Genomic DNA, 17,203 nt, shown 5'->3' with positions numbered 1-17,203 from the left:
CTTTAAAGATGCATTGTCTTCATTTGCTGGTTAATTCAGCGACTGCATTCTAGCACACATATACTTTTCAAATTAATGATTACATGCCTCAAACACCTCCATGCTTTCTAACTGTTTTACGTAGCTCTTGCTTCCCCCACTCCAGTAAACATTCCCCCTTTGACTCTTTACATTGAAAGTACCACTATGTTCTGTGCAAAGCTCCTGGTGCTCCTCTCACCCTAAGTAAGCAACTGACTGGTGTACACGCCCTTATTAAAATGGAAGCAGGTTGTTCCCTGGAATAAAGTTGTTAACATTTTACCCCACCCCCCACCCCAAAGATGCTTGGACTATCAGCTTTACAGAGTTGATTTAAATGTATAGCCTACCATATCCCCAGTGGCTGTGTCAGGTTACACAATTTTCAATACAGCAAGACTCATTTCCTGCTTTTTAGCTGCTTAAATGTGAACTTTTGGTTGTTGCACATCCTTTGTGATTATATACAGTAATTCATTCCCTTCACTGGTGGTGTTAGGTTTCTCAGCATAGTATCTTACTACCTTTTTACAATAGGAAAATTCTGTCCAAGTTCTATTGCTTGTGAACAGTCTAAATATATTTTCCCTTCGTATTATTAAGAACAGAGAGTTTTGAAAGTACTGAGGCTGCAATTCTGTATTCACTTACTGAAGTCAATGGGATTTACTTTTGAGTAGACTTGTGTAAAATAACTACTACCCTTTTGAGGTTTTTGCATCTATTCCTATACAAATCCTAAACTAACTCAGAAAGCTGTGCCAGTTTATTTCATTCAAAACCTCAGCTTTCAAATAACGGAATGCATTTCTCTTACATATAGTCTAATGATCAGCATATTTTCAAGTCAGTCAGAAACCCATCTACTTGGTGATGCTTTGATCCCTTTGATTTAACTGGTTATCAGTGGATGATTTATCAGTGCGCAAGTTTTCAAGATCACAGAGCTCTGCTTCAGATAGATTGCTATCTCACAGTTCTTATTCTGCCTGCCTGAAGTATTCTGCGAAAGCTTAAAGCTATCACCATGCAAATTCCAAACCATCTGACTTCATTAGAGAGCTTAGTTTAAATAGGTTCCATTATTATTATTATTATTATTATTATTATTATTATTATTATTATTATTATTATTATTATTATTTATTGTTCCCTGCTCTTCTGCTTATAGAGCATCCAAAGCACCTTCCATCAATCCAAAGCAACTAACTACAAAAGCAGCAAAAATTTCCTCTAATTGCAACAATCAAGTGTGATGTTTCCCTCACTATCAAACATTTTTAAAACACCACTCCCAAGAAAGCCCTGTTTTACAACCAAGTTGATGGCCCAGGAAGTAGAGCCTTCAAGGCTGACCTCAAAGCTCAGGCAGATCTATATGGGAGCAGTGTTCTACAGATAACCAAGTCTAAGACCTTTTAGGGCTTTCAACTCTGAAACCAACACTTTAAATTGAAACCAGAAATACATAAATAACCAGAATAGTATAGCAGCCTTTTCAGATGCTTCGCAGGTCTACAGCCAATGCATTTTGGCCCAAGTTACATTTCCCAGCTGTTTTTCAGGAAACAAGAGTTGTTGTAGTCCAGTAAGAGATAATTGCAGTAGTCTAGTCTGGATTCATTTATTTTAAAGCGCGGGTGGTGTTGTGGGTTAAATCACAGAGCCTAGGGCTTGCTGATCAGAAGGTCAGCGGTTCAAATCCCCACAACGGGGTGAGCTCCCATTGCTCTGTCCCTGGCTCCTGCCAACCTAGCAGTTCAAAAGCACAAAGTGCAAGTAGATAAATAGGTACCGCTCCAGCGGGAAGGTAAATGGCATTTCCGTGCGTTGCTCTGGTTCGCCATGCTGGCCACATGACCTGGAAGCTGTACGCCAGCTCCCTCGGCCAATAAAGCAAGATGAGCACCACGAGCCCAGAGTTGTCCGCGACTGGACCTAATGGTCAGGGGTCCCTTTACCTTTAGTCTGGAGTCATTTATTTTAAAGTAAGTGTGCCTACTAGGAACTCAGTCTAAAGCATGGATAAGTGAAGCTGTCTGTCTTCTCCACAACTTCTCATGCACTTGAGATTAAAACTCCTTCTCCCCTCAGGTGCAAAATCTTACTGACTGGTTGAACAATTGTATTTATATATTGCCCTTCGTCAAAATTATTCTGGGGTAGGTCACAACAATACAAGAGTTAACAATAGGACGCAGTGATATTAGCAGCAGATTAAAATGCCTGAGTGTGGGGGTTTTTTTAAGGCCTACAATATTAATGAAAAAGGCCTACAACCTCAGTGCCTTGCAAGCTACTGTGTAACTGGGGCAGCTCATCAACAGAAGATCATAACCAGCCAATGAATAAGCTTTGTATATTGTAATTTAATCATATATTCCAGTAGTTTGAAACAAATCTTCACAGAACCCTTCTCAACATGTGGCAAGAGTTCTGGAGCCAGTGACCGTGTGAAACTGAAGCACTGTTATTTGTGAACTGAATGCATGACATAGACCATGCCTGAATATTTCACATCAACAGTACATTGGAGGGGACAAGTGACAGTGGTGCAAGCTCTCTTTGAAAATGGGTTATTTGCCATTACTGATGTTCTCTTTGAGGAGACTATACTAAGCTCTTCTTGCCTTCCCCAAAAACTGCTTGATCCAATCTAACTTCCTTCAGTAAAGCAAGATTCTTCATGTGCTCCAGAACATGCCACACTGTTCAGCAAAAGAGGACTTTCCTCAGTTCATATGGGTTTTTAAAAAATGAAAATTCTATTATGAACTAAATTGTACACATTTTCCAGATACTGTACTTAAATGAGAGGGCCTTTTCTGTGGTGGCACCCCAATTTGCAATGTCTATGCTAGGGAGGCTTAACTTGTGCCAACATTGTAAGAGGGAGGGGGGTTGGTATCAGGTGAAGAACTTCCTGTTTTAGATAGCACTTGAAGTCCTAGTCTGTGTTTAGCTTTTAGGGGTGTTTTTTTGTTAGTCTTGGATTTTTATGAAATTATACAGTGGTGCCTCGCAAGACGAAATTAATTCGTTCCGCAAGTCTCTTCGTCTTGCGAGTTTTTCGTCTTGCGATGCACGGTTTTCCATAGGAATGCATTGAAAATCAATTAATGCGTTCCTATGGAAAAAGCCTTCCCCCGACCTCTTCTGGCGGGCGGCATTTTAAAATCGCCCGGGACAGCGGAGGACTTCTCCGCTGTCCGGGGCGATTTAAAAGCCCCTGGGAAGGCAGGCAGGGGGGACAAAGGCTTTCCCGCCCGGCCGCCCGGCTTCGGGACATCGTTCCGATGCCGGGCGGCTGGGGGAGGCTTTCCTGCCCCACCGCCCGGCATCGGGACGATGCCCCGAAGCCGGGCGGCTGGGGGAGGCGTTCCTGCCCCACCGCCCGGCATCGGGACGATGCCCCGATGCCGGGCGGCTGGGGGAGGCGTTCCTGCCCCACCGCCCGGCATCGGGACGATGCCCCGAAGCCGGGCGGGGGGGGAGGCTTTCCCGCCCGGCCGCCCGGCTTCGGGACATCGTTCCGATGCCGGGCGGCTGGGGGAGGCTTTCCTGCCCCACCGCCCGGCATCGGGACGATGCCCCGAAGCCGGGCGGCTGGGGGAGGCGTTCCTGCCCCACCGCCCGGCATCGGGACGATGCCCCGAAGCCGGGCGGCTGGAGGAGGCGTTCCTGCCCCACCGCCCGGCATCGGGATGATGCCCCGAAGCCGGGCGGGGGGGGAGGCTTCAAAAGCCGTCCGGGGGCTTTTAAATCACCCCGGACAGTCCCGGGGCGATTTAAAAGCCCCCGGTTAGGCAGGCAGGGGGGGCAAAAGTCTTTGCCCCCCCTGCCTGCCTTCAAAAGCCGTCCGGGATAGCGGGAAGCGCTTCCCTGCTATCCCGGACCGCTTTAAAAATGCTGGCGGTGGGGAGCAAAGCCTTTCGCCCCCGCCGGCCTTCCTGGACCTCTTCTGAAGTCCGGAGGGGGGGGAAGGCTTTGCTCCCCACCGCCAGCATTTAAAAAAAGGTCCCCGAGATTTCCCTATGGGCTTTCGTCTTGCGATGCAAGCCCATAGGGAAAATCGTCTAGCGAAGCGTCGCAAAAACCGAAAAACCCTTTCGTCTTGCGGGTTTTTCGTCTTGCGAGGCATTCGTCTAGCGGGGCACCACTGTATTTACTTGTTCTATGCATGTTCTGGGAAGAATATGCTAAGTTTCACCCTAGAGTGAAACCCTGTCCCTTTTACTCGATCTCTCGGCAGCTTTCAACACCACTGACCATGACCATCCTCCTTGATCAAATGTTCAGGATGGGAACTGTATTGTGGTGTTTCCATTCCTACCTGCGTCCAGAGAGTTGAGGGAATGCTCCTTGCCCACACATGCAACAGCACATGGGCTATGAGGTTCCACAGGACACTATTTTGTTCCCAGTACTATTTAATACCTATGCAAGTAAGGCAAATGATAAAAAGGTAAATGACCAAGGATACCTTAAGGACTGCCAGAGCTCTTATATCCCTGCTTGATCACAGAGATCATCCAGAAAAGTGGCTTTTAGTTGTCCCCCATGTAGAAGTCAGGCATTTAGTTTTACATGCCCCATGCTGTGGAATACCTTTCCAGCAGAGATTCAGCAAGCACTGCCCCTGTTAATTTTCAGGAGCCTCTTGAAGACTTTTTAATGCTGGCAGGCCTATTCAGTTGTTTTCCAAACAACTCAGCCATTTTTATGATTATTTTAATGGCATGTTTTATTGTACCTGCTGTATGCCACATTGACATTTTATATGAGTAGGTGGTCTATAAATATTCTTTATTAATAAATGACCCACTCCCTTTCATGGGTCATACCAAGGACAAGTTTAGGTTGGCTACCAAGGTCAGCCAAAACGCATAGACCTCTGGTGATTAAAATACTGTAGTAGTACGCACAACTGCTTGTATATCGAGTAAATAGATATATGTATTACAGAGAAGATCATGCTGGCCAATGTTATTGTGAGGTTTTTCATTGACATTAACAACTTTAATAGGAAATGTATTTTGTTTGTTTGTTTGTTTCATTTATGGCACACCTTTCTGCCAGTGAACTCGGGGCAGTTTATCCTCACAGCAACCCTGTGAGGAAGGTTAGGTTAAGAGACAGGGACTGGCCTGAGGCCACCCAGTGAATTTCATAACTGACTGGGGGGATCTGAACTCTGGTCCTGCATGTCCTTGTTCAACACACCACACAGCACTTGGCTTTAGTAATATTAGAAATACAAAGGACTCCAAATCAGGGGTGGCCAATCTGTGGCCTTTCTGATTCTGCAGGACAACAAAACCTAGCATCCCTTACCATTGGGAATTCAGGGGAGTTTGAGGTCAACAACATTTTGAAGGCCACAAGTTATTTACCACTTTTCTAAACCAAGTGGGATTTTCTACTTTTTAAATGTAAGATTGCCTTCTTTTATGAAATCCATGACCCTTTTGCATAAAGATTATATACATGCTACAATAAGGGCTTCTTGAAATCCTATTTCAAAGGCGAAATAAGACCCCTTAACTGTAGCAGTAAATATGTTAGGAATTATTCTAATTATCTCAGATATATTTACTTCTGTAGTTTATTTTATTATGTACAGGTAGTTACTCATTTTGGATCCTTGAAGAGAAAGTATGTTACTGTTAAGTAAGATTGGACTATTTGAAGATATTTTAACATCATTGCAGATAACGTCTAAGGTGGAAGCCTTTTCCTATATAGGAAAAACTAGAAAGATTATACCATTGGAGCAAGATTTTAAACAGCAGAGCTCTAGATTCTAACAAATGCAGCATTCCGCCAATAAACACAAATCAGAGCAGCCATTTTCAGATTTATTCAGAAAACTTATTTTTCCAAAGGAGGATCAACTCTCCTTCACCAACCTGCTTGGTTTCTATGCTATTGCATTTATATTCCAGCTTTTTCTCCAAGGAGGTTGGGGTGGCCTACATCATTCTCCCCTCTTCATTTAATCTCCACAACCACCCTGTTAGGGAGGTTAGGCTGAGAGGCAGTGACTGCCCAGTGACCTTCATGACCTAGTGGGGATTTGAACCCTGATCTCACAGGTCCTGGTCCAACACCCCAACCTCCATGCCTCACTGGCTATTAGTGACCACTCATGATTCCCATTGTCCACCTCAAGGCTCATTTTGTCTGGGGCAAGTTCTACCACACTGTGCTTACACAAAGGCCCCTTCTGGCTACCAATAGCACCTTTAGCAGCCTGCAGTAACCAGTGATGTCAGCACAGTAATAGTGATTTTTAATTGGTGTATGAACTGAATTTTATGGATAACCCATAAGCAACCTACGTATTAAGAAAAGCTGCCAAAATTTAGAACTTTCCATTTTACAAGCCTTGAATTGATACTTAGCATACAAACCAAGTATTAACAAATGTTTATGTTAGTTATTGTTAAAACAACCAACCACAGCAGACACAGTAATTGATCCTTTCTCAGTTCCAGTTCATAAGTGCTATTATGAGACTGGGAGATCTTAGTGCTTAGCAGACTTCTTTTCACAAATCCACTGGAGGCCTTGTATGATGCTGATTGTGTCTATACTTATAACAGCTATATCAGCAGGCTAGGAATACAGGAAATCATTCTTCAGATATCCCTGCTCACCTTTCTGAAAGTCGGTTATATGCTCCCAGTTTGAGGACTGATGAAATAGTAACAACCTGCTGTACTGAAAATTATTTTGCAGAAAAAACGAGGAGAGAGAGAGAGCAAGCAGTTGTTACAGCAGCAAGCAGAGGGGCTTTTCTTTTTCTTTCCAGTTTGTATGCACAGACTATGCAGCTGGAATAATTTTTTCCCAAGCCTTGGATTATTCAGAACACATTCATATGTCTCTTGTACTCCATTTGAATGCCTATGTATTTTTCAAAGAAAACTAAAACTGGGATTTGGGGAAATAATTCTGATCACAGAGAGCACAATACGTTGCTTATGAATCGTACTCAACACAGTCTGTCTTGGGGGGGGGGGAGAATGTGAACATTAGAAAAAGAAATAAAATGCAAAAGGAACCAGGATATATGGATTGTTAGAAAAAAAAAAGCCTGTATTCCCAAACTGCCTTTACATGCAGCCGTAAAAATATTAAGACTCAAATATTATAATAAATTGATTGGCATGTAAAAAATCAAATAATCTGTAATCACAGTTTTCCACACAGTGAAGAAAGCAATAATTTCCTTTATACTACTCACCAATCACAGAAAAAAATGTACAGGAGGAGGAAGTCAATTTCATTATTTAATAACAGCAACTGTTTATTTAGCTCACACAAACTGCTTTCCAATGCATTAATCTAATTATTAAGCAAACTTTCCTGACTATGCCTACTATGTGACTCATGCAGGAAGATGCCATAAAATTATTATTTAGCAGACTATTCTTTATGTCATCAAGACTCTAAAATCAAATCAATCTCCAATTTATTAAATCGGAGGCTGAATGAAGTTTACAGACACATTGAATATTTAGGACATCTTAACTAATCTCCCTTTCACCTTTGGATAAATGAACAAATGAGCAATATCGGGTTTATTCTCTCAGTATGTAGCAGTAGAAGCATTCAGTGAGCCAAGACAGTTAAAAAGGATGCACAGATAGAACCTGCAAAAAAAAGGTTGCTGTGTGGACTGCTTCCAGTCAATCAGCAGTGCCTTCTTCCAGAATCCCTCTCTCCCAGCAGAGAGTACTGTATGCCACACACCCTAAAGTTGCTCAGGCATCACTGAGTTAGAGGAGGGAGTGTTAGGGCTCCTCCAGCCCATTCATGTGTGGTGCCATGTTGGCTACAGAAGGACAAGCATTCAAAGAATTAGTTGACTTTATCACATATGCATGCAACAAAATTCTCTTCCTGAATGGGGGGGAAATGCATAATCACAACTAGAACCACTATGAGAGAGAGCATGGGAAGCTGCCTTACACCAAGTCATACCACTGGGTTCATCAAGTTCAGTACTGTCTATACTGACAGTTCTCCAGGTTTCACACAAAGGTAATAAGTCTTGAGGATGAAACTGCATCCTACTCTTCAGCTTCTGAAGAGCTGAATTCTCTATTTCAAAGTGAACATCTGGCACTGTCAAGACTGAGTTTGCTGTGCCCAGACTATATCCAATGAAAAAGTGGCTTATTGGTGGGAAAACTCCTGATAAAACCCAGATCATGTGCGCACAGCATTCACATCCATTTGAATAGTAATGATCCTAGTTCCAATGAACAGCCAACAAAGTGGTCGGTTTTTGCAACAGACAAGAATTAAAGCTAATCCTCAAAATTTGAAGCTAATTATGTGAAACTGAAGTAGTTAACCCCCAAATTGGAGCTAGCTCCAGACTTAGGCCTGATCCTTGACTTAATATTACATCTGGCTTGCCTGCAGTGCAGTGTTATGTTGAGGGCATTTCCTTTCTACTAGGAAGTGGGACATTGAGATTTTAAACTATCCTGCAGATAGACTCAGGAGAGAGACATTCTCTCAACTGCTCAGGCAGCATGCATAGACTTCCTTATGATTTTTCATTGCACTTTCCTCTGCAAACGCTACATTTCCTACAGGGACAGCTGATAACTATAATAATTAAGCTATCAGCTCTTAGCCCTTTTTGTCCAAAGTAGTGTTTCTCCACTGCAGAAAAGAAATGTTTGGCGAAATATCTGTGAAAATCTGTGGGTTTGCAAAATTACATTGCTGCTCACTCCTGTCCAATTCCCTCCCCCTTTGCAAAATCCACATGGATTTTGAATCCAATTCCCTACATAATTTTTTCACATGTATTCTTTCACAGATATTGTTCCATGGGGAAAAACCTTTTGTCGAAATCGGACCTTGACTATGTAATGAAAGCTTCTTCTCATTTGTTGAGACTTGATCCATTAAAGTAAGTCTTCTACTATTAGTGCGACTGGACTGTTATAAATCAATTATAAATTATATTAACCTAGTTCAGATATAGGAACAATAAGGGGAGGGGTGGAATCTATGACTTTATCATTGATCCAATAATTTAAGGATGACTTTAATTAAACAAACAGAATAGAAATATTAATACAATCCTCATAGGAAGTTCTTACACTGCCAAATTCTGCACCAAGTTCAGCAACATACTTGGGCATCATCTAGCCAGAATACCCTGGAAAATTTCACACTGGGTTCCCAAATTCCACTATGGTACATTATACCTCTTTCCCCCCTCTACTGAACATGCCCCCTCCGCCCCAAGTCATATCACAATGAGACCAGCTTTTCACATTGGCATAAAATGTCGGCATTGCATGCTTGTGCAAAGCAGATGTAGAAGCTTCTAGTTCTCTAGCTGACAAGTTCCTCTGTGTTGCTCTAAGAGAATTAGCAAGCGCAGGAACAACTGGGACAATGAAGAATCATGGGTCAACCTGTTTATGTAAACCATAGAATGTAACATAGTCCTGGATGCCCTGTATACATGCACATAAAACCTCTTACAAAACACCCAAATGCCTTCCTGGAAATAGCAGGGAGGACTCAATTATCAACAAGCAGAAAATGCTATGTGCAGTAGGCATGCCAGGTATGATGAAAGGCAAAACAAATTCATATAAGCTAAATCCACATAAGTTATTTTTAAATCCACTCCCACAATTCCAGGGAGTGTATTATACCATTGCATTTTGTGGGGGGGGGGGGATATACCAAATATTGGACTAAGAAGTCCAAGAGCAAAAATAAATCACTTTAATGCATATTCATACAACTAAAACTGGAATTTTTATGACAGCTACAAAAAAATTATGTAACCATTTATGAGTATTCTACCCCAACAGTAAATAACTGAATTAATCTAGACCAAGTCGTTTTTTATCTTTGCATTTAGTGTTGCTTTCATATGCCTTTATGGTTAGATCAACAAGAGTATAATCTAAAATACTGAAGTTTATGTTTATTTTGTCCAAATTAGCCTGGCCATAATTCTGAGGGTGCACTTTTTATAGATACTTTCTTGAATGCAGATGTGCTAAAATGGCTCAGAGGCTGTAACAATTCACTGTTCTGCAGCAAATACTGCAAATCTATTTCGACATCTCCCCCTTGTCAAGACAAGAATAATTCTGTACAAGCTAGTATTACGCTGACTTTTGCCTCCAGTGGCCACTTCCTTGAATGTTCTTTCAATCGTGCTGCCCCTTTCGCTGTCATCACAAACTTTTGTCCTAGGGGTCTGAACATTTCTAATGTTTTCTGTGATATTGCCCATGGTAATAGCAACAGCAGTTGCTCTTCTAATTTTGCACTCATTCCAAAAAGAAAATACCTTATAAAAATAATAATAATCTACTCATCAAAAATGCCTCTCAGCTATGATTTTCTTAACTTCAGTTTTTAAAATAATAGTTATCTGCAACCCCCCCAAACAAAACCTTCATTATTTTAGATGCCTTATAAGCAGTTGCCTTGAAATTGAGAACGGCTGATTCCTTTTATCCTCAAATCAAAAGCTAGCATTCGGCATCCAAATGATGTAATTGCTGTCTTTTAGTTTCAAAGACTTTTAGCTTGGTAAGGAATACTGATCTACATGACTGCACATGACCAAAAGCACGAACACGTACACGCACCATTATCCTGCAATACATTGCCCCCAAAAGTTAACCCTATTACCCAGAATATAGTGTGCCACAGGTGCTTCCACAATTCAAGAATGAGTTAAATAAACACAATTCTTGATGGTTAAAGCAACCTAAGCTACAGGGAACCACACATAGAATCATTAGTATGTCTGTCCCGGGCAAAATTATTTCAGGAAACACAACAGGAGGCCCAGATAGTGAAGAAAGAAGCGAGAAATTTTCCTTCTCCCATACTTCCTATGGTGAAGTAGCACAACATATTGATCTGCAGGATAACTGAAAGCCAGACAAATGCAGGATATCCTAGAATTATTTGGTTAAGATGTCTAATATATATTCAACTGTATAATGATGGCAGTGCCCACCACTCTTGCCCTTTGCACCAACTAAGGGCCAACTGGAAAACATATCCTAATATCTTTTTGTATGCAAGTCATATGGGGATGACAACATATTGCCTCAGCCAGGCTTATAAATATCACTGAATAAGAAAAAAGGGTGTCACTGCTATCACAGAAATTACAGCTAGCCATGACTTCTCTGTTCACTCATCATATTTGACTGCATAAGCAAGGGAGGCCCATGGCTCAGTGGTATATCACTTACTTGCAGCAAGTCTCAAGTTTATTCCCTAATATCTCCAGTCAAAGCATTCCAAGCAATAGGGATAGGATAAACTTCTACCTAAGATGTTGGAGAGTCACTGTCTGTTGAAATAGACAAGTGTGTAAAAGCATTTTATATGTTTGATGCTAGGGAAAGCTAAGACTTTGAAAAGACATAAAATGTGGTATCCAAATTAACCCTAGTTTTCTTTTTATCTGGATGGCGCAGCTTCCCCATAATGGATATTAAATCAAGGCTTGTGGCCATGCTACATGAAGTGGTTATAGTTTCTCTGTGGGTAAACCAGTCTCAAAGACCTAGTCAGCTATGTTCAGTGGGGGACCTAGGTAAAGTTTCTCTCTCTCTTAGGTTTATTGTGATGCTGCAATGAAGTCCTGAACTCTTTGGTGAAAGGCAGGATACCAATGTAGAAAATAAAATTTGTATGGGTGGCTTTCCACTGTTTAGACTTCCAACTCTCTTCTGCTTTAACAGCTTATACCTAACAGACATCTTTAAAAAATCTGATTACAGCACAAAACAAGAATTATGTAAGTTAGATAGAGAACAGCTGTGTGAAAATTCAGATGATTTAAGGGGACCTATGAAGTCTGCATACATTTTATTTCCAGAAGTCATCATTGTTGTTCTTTAGCATTATAACTTCTGAGTTATCTACTCTGATGAATTCGTATTAGTTAAGAAAGATATTACAAAATGGGTCAGTTTGACCTTCAACCACACACGAGTAAGAGGAGCTTTAATTATGAGACTTTCAAAGAGATTATCACTTAAGAAAGAATTTTTTGCTCTTTTTTATTGAAAATTACCAATGCAATCATTTAATTATGGCTCACAGAAAGCAACCAAAAGCTTGTGTAGGCTTTCTAAAAACAGGCTTTGAATGTGTGTTTTGAAGTAATTTGCTGGAAGCTGCTCAGAATGGCTGTGCAACCCAGTCAGATAGGCAGCATATAAATAATAATAATAATAGTTACTACTACTACTACTACTACTACTACTACTACTATATAACTTACACAGGGTCAACAAAGGACTTAAGAGCAGAGCAGTCTTCAATTATTTAACTATCTCATGTCAATTGCCCTTAATGAAGAAAATATATATATTCTGGAGGTGAATTGTCCAAAGTATATTTATTTGTTTCTACCACCACCAACTTTTGGTATACAGTGATTGTCAGTGATTTTATTCATTCAGTTGAACTTCACTTGAGTAGTATTCTACATGTTAGCTGCTCTTCATCCCATGGGCTTTCAGTTGGGAAGTGAACATGAGTGGGCTCCTTCCCCACTTTCATGGCTCTTACTGTAGGGAGGTATGAAAACTGAATTAGCAGTGGGTTAATCTTATAAACAGATGATATTCTACATTCAAAACTGCCACCTTGCCCCCAATCTGGGTATCAAGTAAAAGAAACAGGAGCTCCTGGTTTAGTTGTTCAGTTTTCTCCAGTGAGTAGAATGGAAAAGTGTGAACTTTTGGCCTATTCAGCTTTTCTGCCTCAGAACAATCCAGGAAGGTAGAGAATAATTTGTGAATGGCCCCTTAGCAGTTATACTGGATTGTTGTTGCTACAGTGTGAGACTAAATACATACTGGTATTTAGATGTTCTGTACTTTCAATTCATTCCTGAAAAAACACATCTGTTCTTAGTGGTGATAGAGTTGAGCAGGCAAGAGAGATTCTTTCCATTTCTTCAGGCTCATAGATATACAAATTTGTGCTACCTATTTTCTGAGTCTTGATCTCTGGGATAGTGCATTGTCTTGGGTGCAGGCATATAGAAAAGAGAAGACTTCATGGTTCATGTTGACAGCTTGGCTACACCCAGGAACCATGATCTCCTTGGTGAGTGGAGTGAGACTAGCATTACCTCCACCTGCTGTTCCTGAATCTTCTAAATGACCCAAAGAATCAACTTGATAGAAGGAAAGTAGAGCAGACCAGTCAGACAATCTCTCACAAAGACATCTGTCCCAATGGATTTTTATATTTCAGAGAAAATGCTTATCTGAAGATTTAAGCATCCATTCTACCTGTTTATCTGCTCACTTAGTCCACTGTTGTGTTTTAACCCACTAGCAAATATAGACTATCTCTGTGGATGGCCAGTCACTTTTATCCCAGTATATTGTAGGCAGTCTTTCAAGGAGTCATGGAAGACTATTCTTCAGTGTTGTGATGAGTACTGCCTTGTTGGTTTATGCATGCTTTGGCTATGTTATCATTGCTATGAATCAAGATGTCATTGCTCCTGAAATGCTAGGAGAACAGCCTGTATGGCATTCAGTTTAAGCCAGCTGACACTTATCCCAGCTTCAGGCTTGGAGCAGCTCCATTGTGCCACTAGATTGTAAAGATGATCCCCCAAAACAGATGATTAGTATTGCAATAAGAGTGTGACTTGCTTACAGGAATTAGCCATCATTTGGGGGGCTCCAAAGTTCTTTGATGAAATAGCCACTGACAGATGAAGTTGTTGAGTAATTTGATTCTGGAAGGGTAGAGGTAGCTATTGCATGGATATAGGGAGATAAGTTTGAAGGGGCATTTGCCAAGATGTCAGTTATGACCACCAGAATAGAACAAATATGTTTTGGAATTCTACAGTTCAGCCACTACAAATGTAAAAGTTAACTGAAAGAATAATGTTATTGTAGGTGAAGCACTTTACCAAACAAAACATCACTTCTGGGATTCCCAATCTACTCCAGGTACAGCACCCATGTGTCAGTAGCTGATGATCCTTCCATGTAGCTGTGAACTCTAACACACTAGTGATTACAAGATGCTTCCTGCACAATTGAGGGACAGTTATAATAGAAAGTGGATCACTGCTTTTTCTCTTTTCCCACCTGAACGGCTATTTTCACCTTTTGTGACCTTTTTTTTTTTTAAAAAAAAGTGAGATTGGTTTTCCTCATCATCACCACAAGAAAGAAAAGGATTGATCATTGCATCTCATGGAAAGTTTCTACATCTAGAAGTTGGCAGGGAAATTCCAGGCAGATCCCCTTTGATGAATTTATTTGCTGAGCTCCATGTGCCAGACAACATGCTTCTGCACAAAATGGCAGCCACAGATAAAATAGGGAAGAAGCCAAATGGCGCAAAGACCAAATCACATGTCTAAAGGTAACTTTCCCAGCCCCTGAAAAGGAACAGCAGCCAGTGATTTCATGCCAGCCGTTCCATATCATTCCTAGATATGAAGGTGAGGGGATAGGCAGAGCTCTCCCATTCACAGTGGGAGAAAGGAAGCAAGGGAGTGCACCAAGATGCTGATAAGAAGCACCACCCCCCAGTTTCTCTCCACTAGTGAAAGATTCCTAGAGTCATATGTTGGGAGACTAATGACAGAATGAAAGTTTGTTTGCTTTTTTTTAATGGATTTAGCATACCGTTACTAAGGGCTTGAAATTTCGGAATTGCCAAACAAATGCACACTGCAGGAACTAGCAGCTATATTATTTAAAAAGTGTCAGTGGTGGTAGTAGTTGTATGGTATACTATAGGGTTTCATAATTTTTCTCCAAAGAATTAGTGGCTGTGCGTTGAAGTAAAATAAGACATATGATGACCAATTTAAAAAGCAATATCCAGAACTGCTAAGCCTATACATAGAAAAACTAAACTCAGCATTTGAGAATTATTTTTGGCATCTTTCCCCTGAAGGTTTCCTTGTTCTTCTTAGCACAATATGTTTCTTACCCTTGTTTTGTATATCTTGATTCAACGATACGCAACCCTCTTGCCTTCTCTATCTGGTCCTTAGGACCATATCTAGGTCATACACCAGGCATAGGCAAACTCAACCCTCCAGATGTTTTGGGACTACAGCTCCCATGATCCCTAGCTAACAGCACCGCTGGTCAGGGATGATGGGAACTGTAGTCCCAAAGCATCTGGAGGGCCGAGTTTGCCTATGCCTGTCATACAGCCTTCCCCAGCAATGCACCCATCTCCCAAGGCCACACTCTTTATAAGGTCATTGCATCCTCCTTGAGGGTTTTAGCCTGGCTAGAATGTCCTTGAATTCGAATCCTGTTTCTTCCTTGCCAGCAGAAGGTAGCAGGGGTGTATGGGGGATGGGTAGAAAAAAGCCTACTCTACAAGGGTGAAATTCACATTCGTTGATTCACCTCCTTTGGTTCTAACTCTGCCCACCTATTATATTCAGTCTTGAAGTTTAGAAGGGAACATGACATTCAGCCAGAGAGAGGTTCCCCATCCCTGTCTTACATTACTAGGGAATAATTTGCATGCAGCAAACAGAAATAAGCATACTCCAATGGGATAAAAATGCTTTCAGCTTCGTTCCCCTGCCCCCATAATCAAGCTCCAATTAATGGAAGCTTTTGTAGCTAAATTCACTATATTCAAAACATTTGCTGTAAACATAGAATCATAAGAGTTTGAAGGGACCTCAAAGGTCATCTTTTCCAATCCCTGCAATGCAGGAATCATAGCTAAAGTGTCCATGACAGATGGCAATCCAACCTCTGATTAAAAACCTCCAAGGAAGGAGAGTCTATCACCTCTCGTGGGAGTCTGTTCCACTGCCAAACAGCTCTTACTGTCAGAATTTCCCCCAAAATGTTTAATTGGAATCTCCTTTCTTGTAACTTGAAGCCATTGCCTTGAGTCCTACCATCTAGAGCAGGGGAAGGCAAACTAAAGCTTGGGGGCTGGATCCGGCCCAACCGCCTTCTAAATCCGGCCCGTGGATGGTCCGGGAATCAGCATGTTTTTACTTGAGTAGAATGTGTGCTTTTATTTAAAATGCATCTCTGGGTTATTTGTGGGGCATAGGAATTTGTTCATCCCCCCCCAAAAAAAATAGTCTGGCCCCCCACAAGGTCTGAGGGACAGTGGACTGGTCCCCTGATGAATAAGTTTGCTGAGGGCTGGACTAGAGCAGGAGAAAGCAAGCTTGTTCCCTCTTCCATGTGACAGCCCTTAAGATATTTGAAGATGGCTATTTTGTCTCTTCTCACTCTCCTCTTTTCCAGGCTAAACATACCCACCTCCTTCAACCGTTCCTCGTAACGTTTGGTTTCCATCTTGCTTGCCCTCCTCTGCACACATTCCAACTTGTCAACATCCTTCTTAAATTGTGGTGCCCAGAATTGGACACAGTATTCAAGGTGTGGTCTGACCAAGGCAGAATAGAGTGGTACTATTATTTACCTTGATCTGGACACTACAGTATACTTCTGCTGATGCAGCCTAGAATAGCATTAATTTGTTTTACTGCTGCATCACACTGTTGACTCATGTTAAGCTTGTGGTCCACCAAGACCCCTAGATTCTTTTCACATGTACTGCTAGTAAGCGAGCTATCCCCCATTTAATACTTGTGTATCTGGTTCTTCCTGCCTAAGTGCAGAACCTTACATTTGTCCCTGTTGAAATTCATTTTGTTAGCTTGTGCCCAGTTCTCCAATCCGTTAAGGTCATTTTGAATTCTGATTCTGTCATCTAACAGAATTAGCTACTCCTCCCAGTTTGGTGTCATCTGCAAATTTGATGAGCATCTCCTCAATTCCTTCATCCAAGTCATTTATAAAGACATTGAACAACAACGGGACCAGGACTGAACGCTGTGGCACCCCACTTGTCACTTTTCCACAGGATGACGAGGAACCATGACTAAGTACTCTTTGGGTTCGATCAGTCTACAAATCTTGTTATCTCATTCAACCCACATTTTACCAGCTTCCTAACAAGAATATCATGGGGGACTTTTTCAAAAGCCTTACTGAAATCAAGATACACTCTGCCCAAGGCATTCCCCTGAAACCGATATTTTTTTTTTAAAGATCAGTCTTTTAAAAGCACATGACAATCGTTCACTGCAGTAGCTGCTGAAATTAATCCAGTTAACCCT

The 17,203-nt window shown here is 41.4% G+C and overlaps 2 protein-coding genes across 7 annotated transcripts in view; one reads left to right on the top strand and one right to left on the bottom strand.

Annotated features, from left to right (window-relative positions):
* Nucleotides 1-17,203, bottom strand: part of DOCK1 (dedicator of cytokinesis 1) — a 383,360-nt gene that overhangs the window by 205,013 nt on the left and 161,144 nt on the right. The gene's annotated exons all lie outside the window — the stretch shown is intronic.
* INSYN2A (inhibitory synaptic factor 2A) overlaps nucleotides 1-17,203 on the top strand; it is a 60,720-nt gene that overhangs the window by 24,918 nt on the left and 18,599 nt on the right. For 2 of the 3 annotated variants that reach the window (XM_081912771.1, XM_081912770.1), the window contains one exon: nucleotides 8,864-8,956. The exons of the other annotated variant lie outside the window; for it this stretch is intronic. In XM_081912771.1, coding sequence (XP_081768897.1) covers nucleotides 8,864-8,956 — 93 coding nt within the window. The remainder of the gene's footprint in view (nucleotides 1-8,863; nucleotides 8,957-17,203) is intronic. 3 annotated transcript variants of the gene reach the window in all.

This window comes from Podarcis melisellensis (assembly GCF_964234715.1).
Source record: "Podarcis melisellensis genome assembly, chromosome: 5".
In the NCBI taxonomy this organism is placed as follows: Eukaryota; Metazoa; Chordata; class Lepidosauria; order Squamata; family Lacertidae; genus Podarcis; species Podarcis melisellensis.
This window is presented reverse-complemented; position numbering and strand designations above follow the sequence as displayed.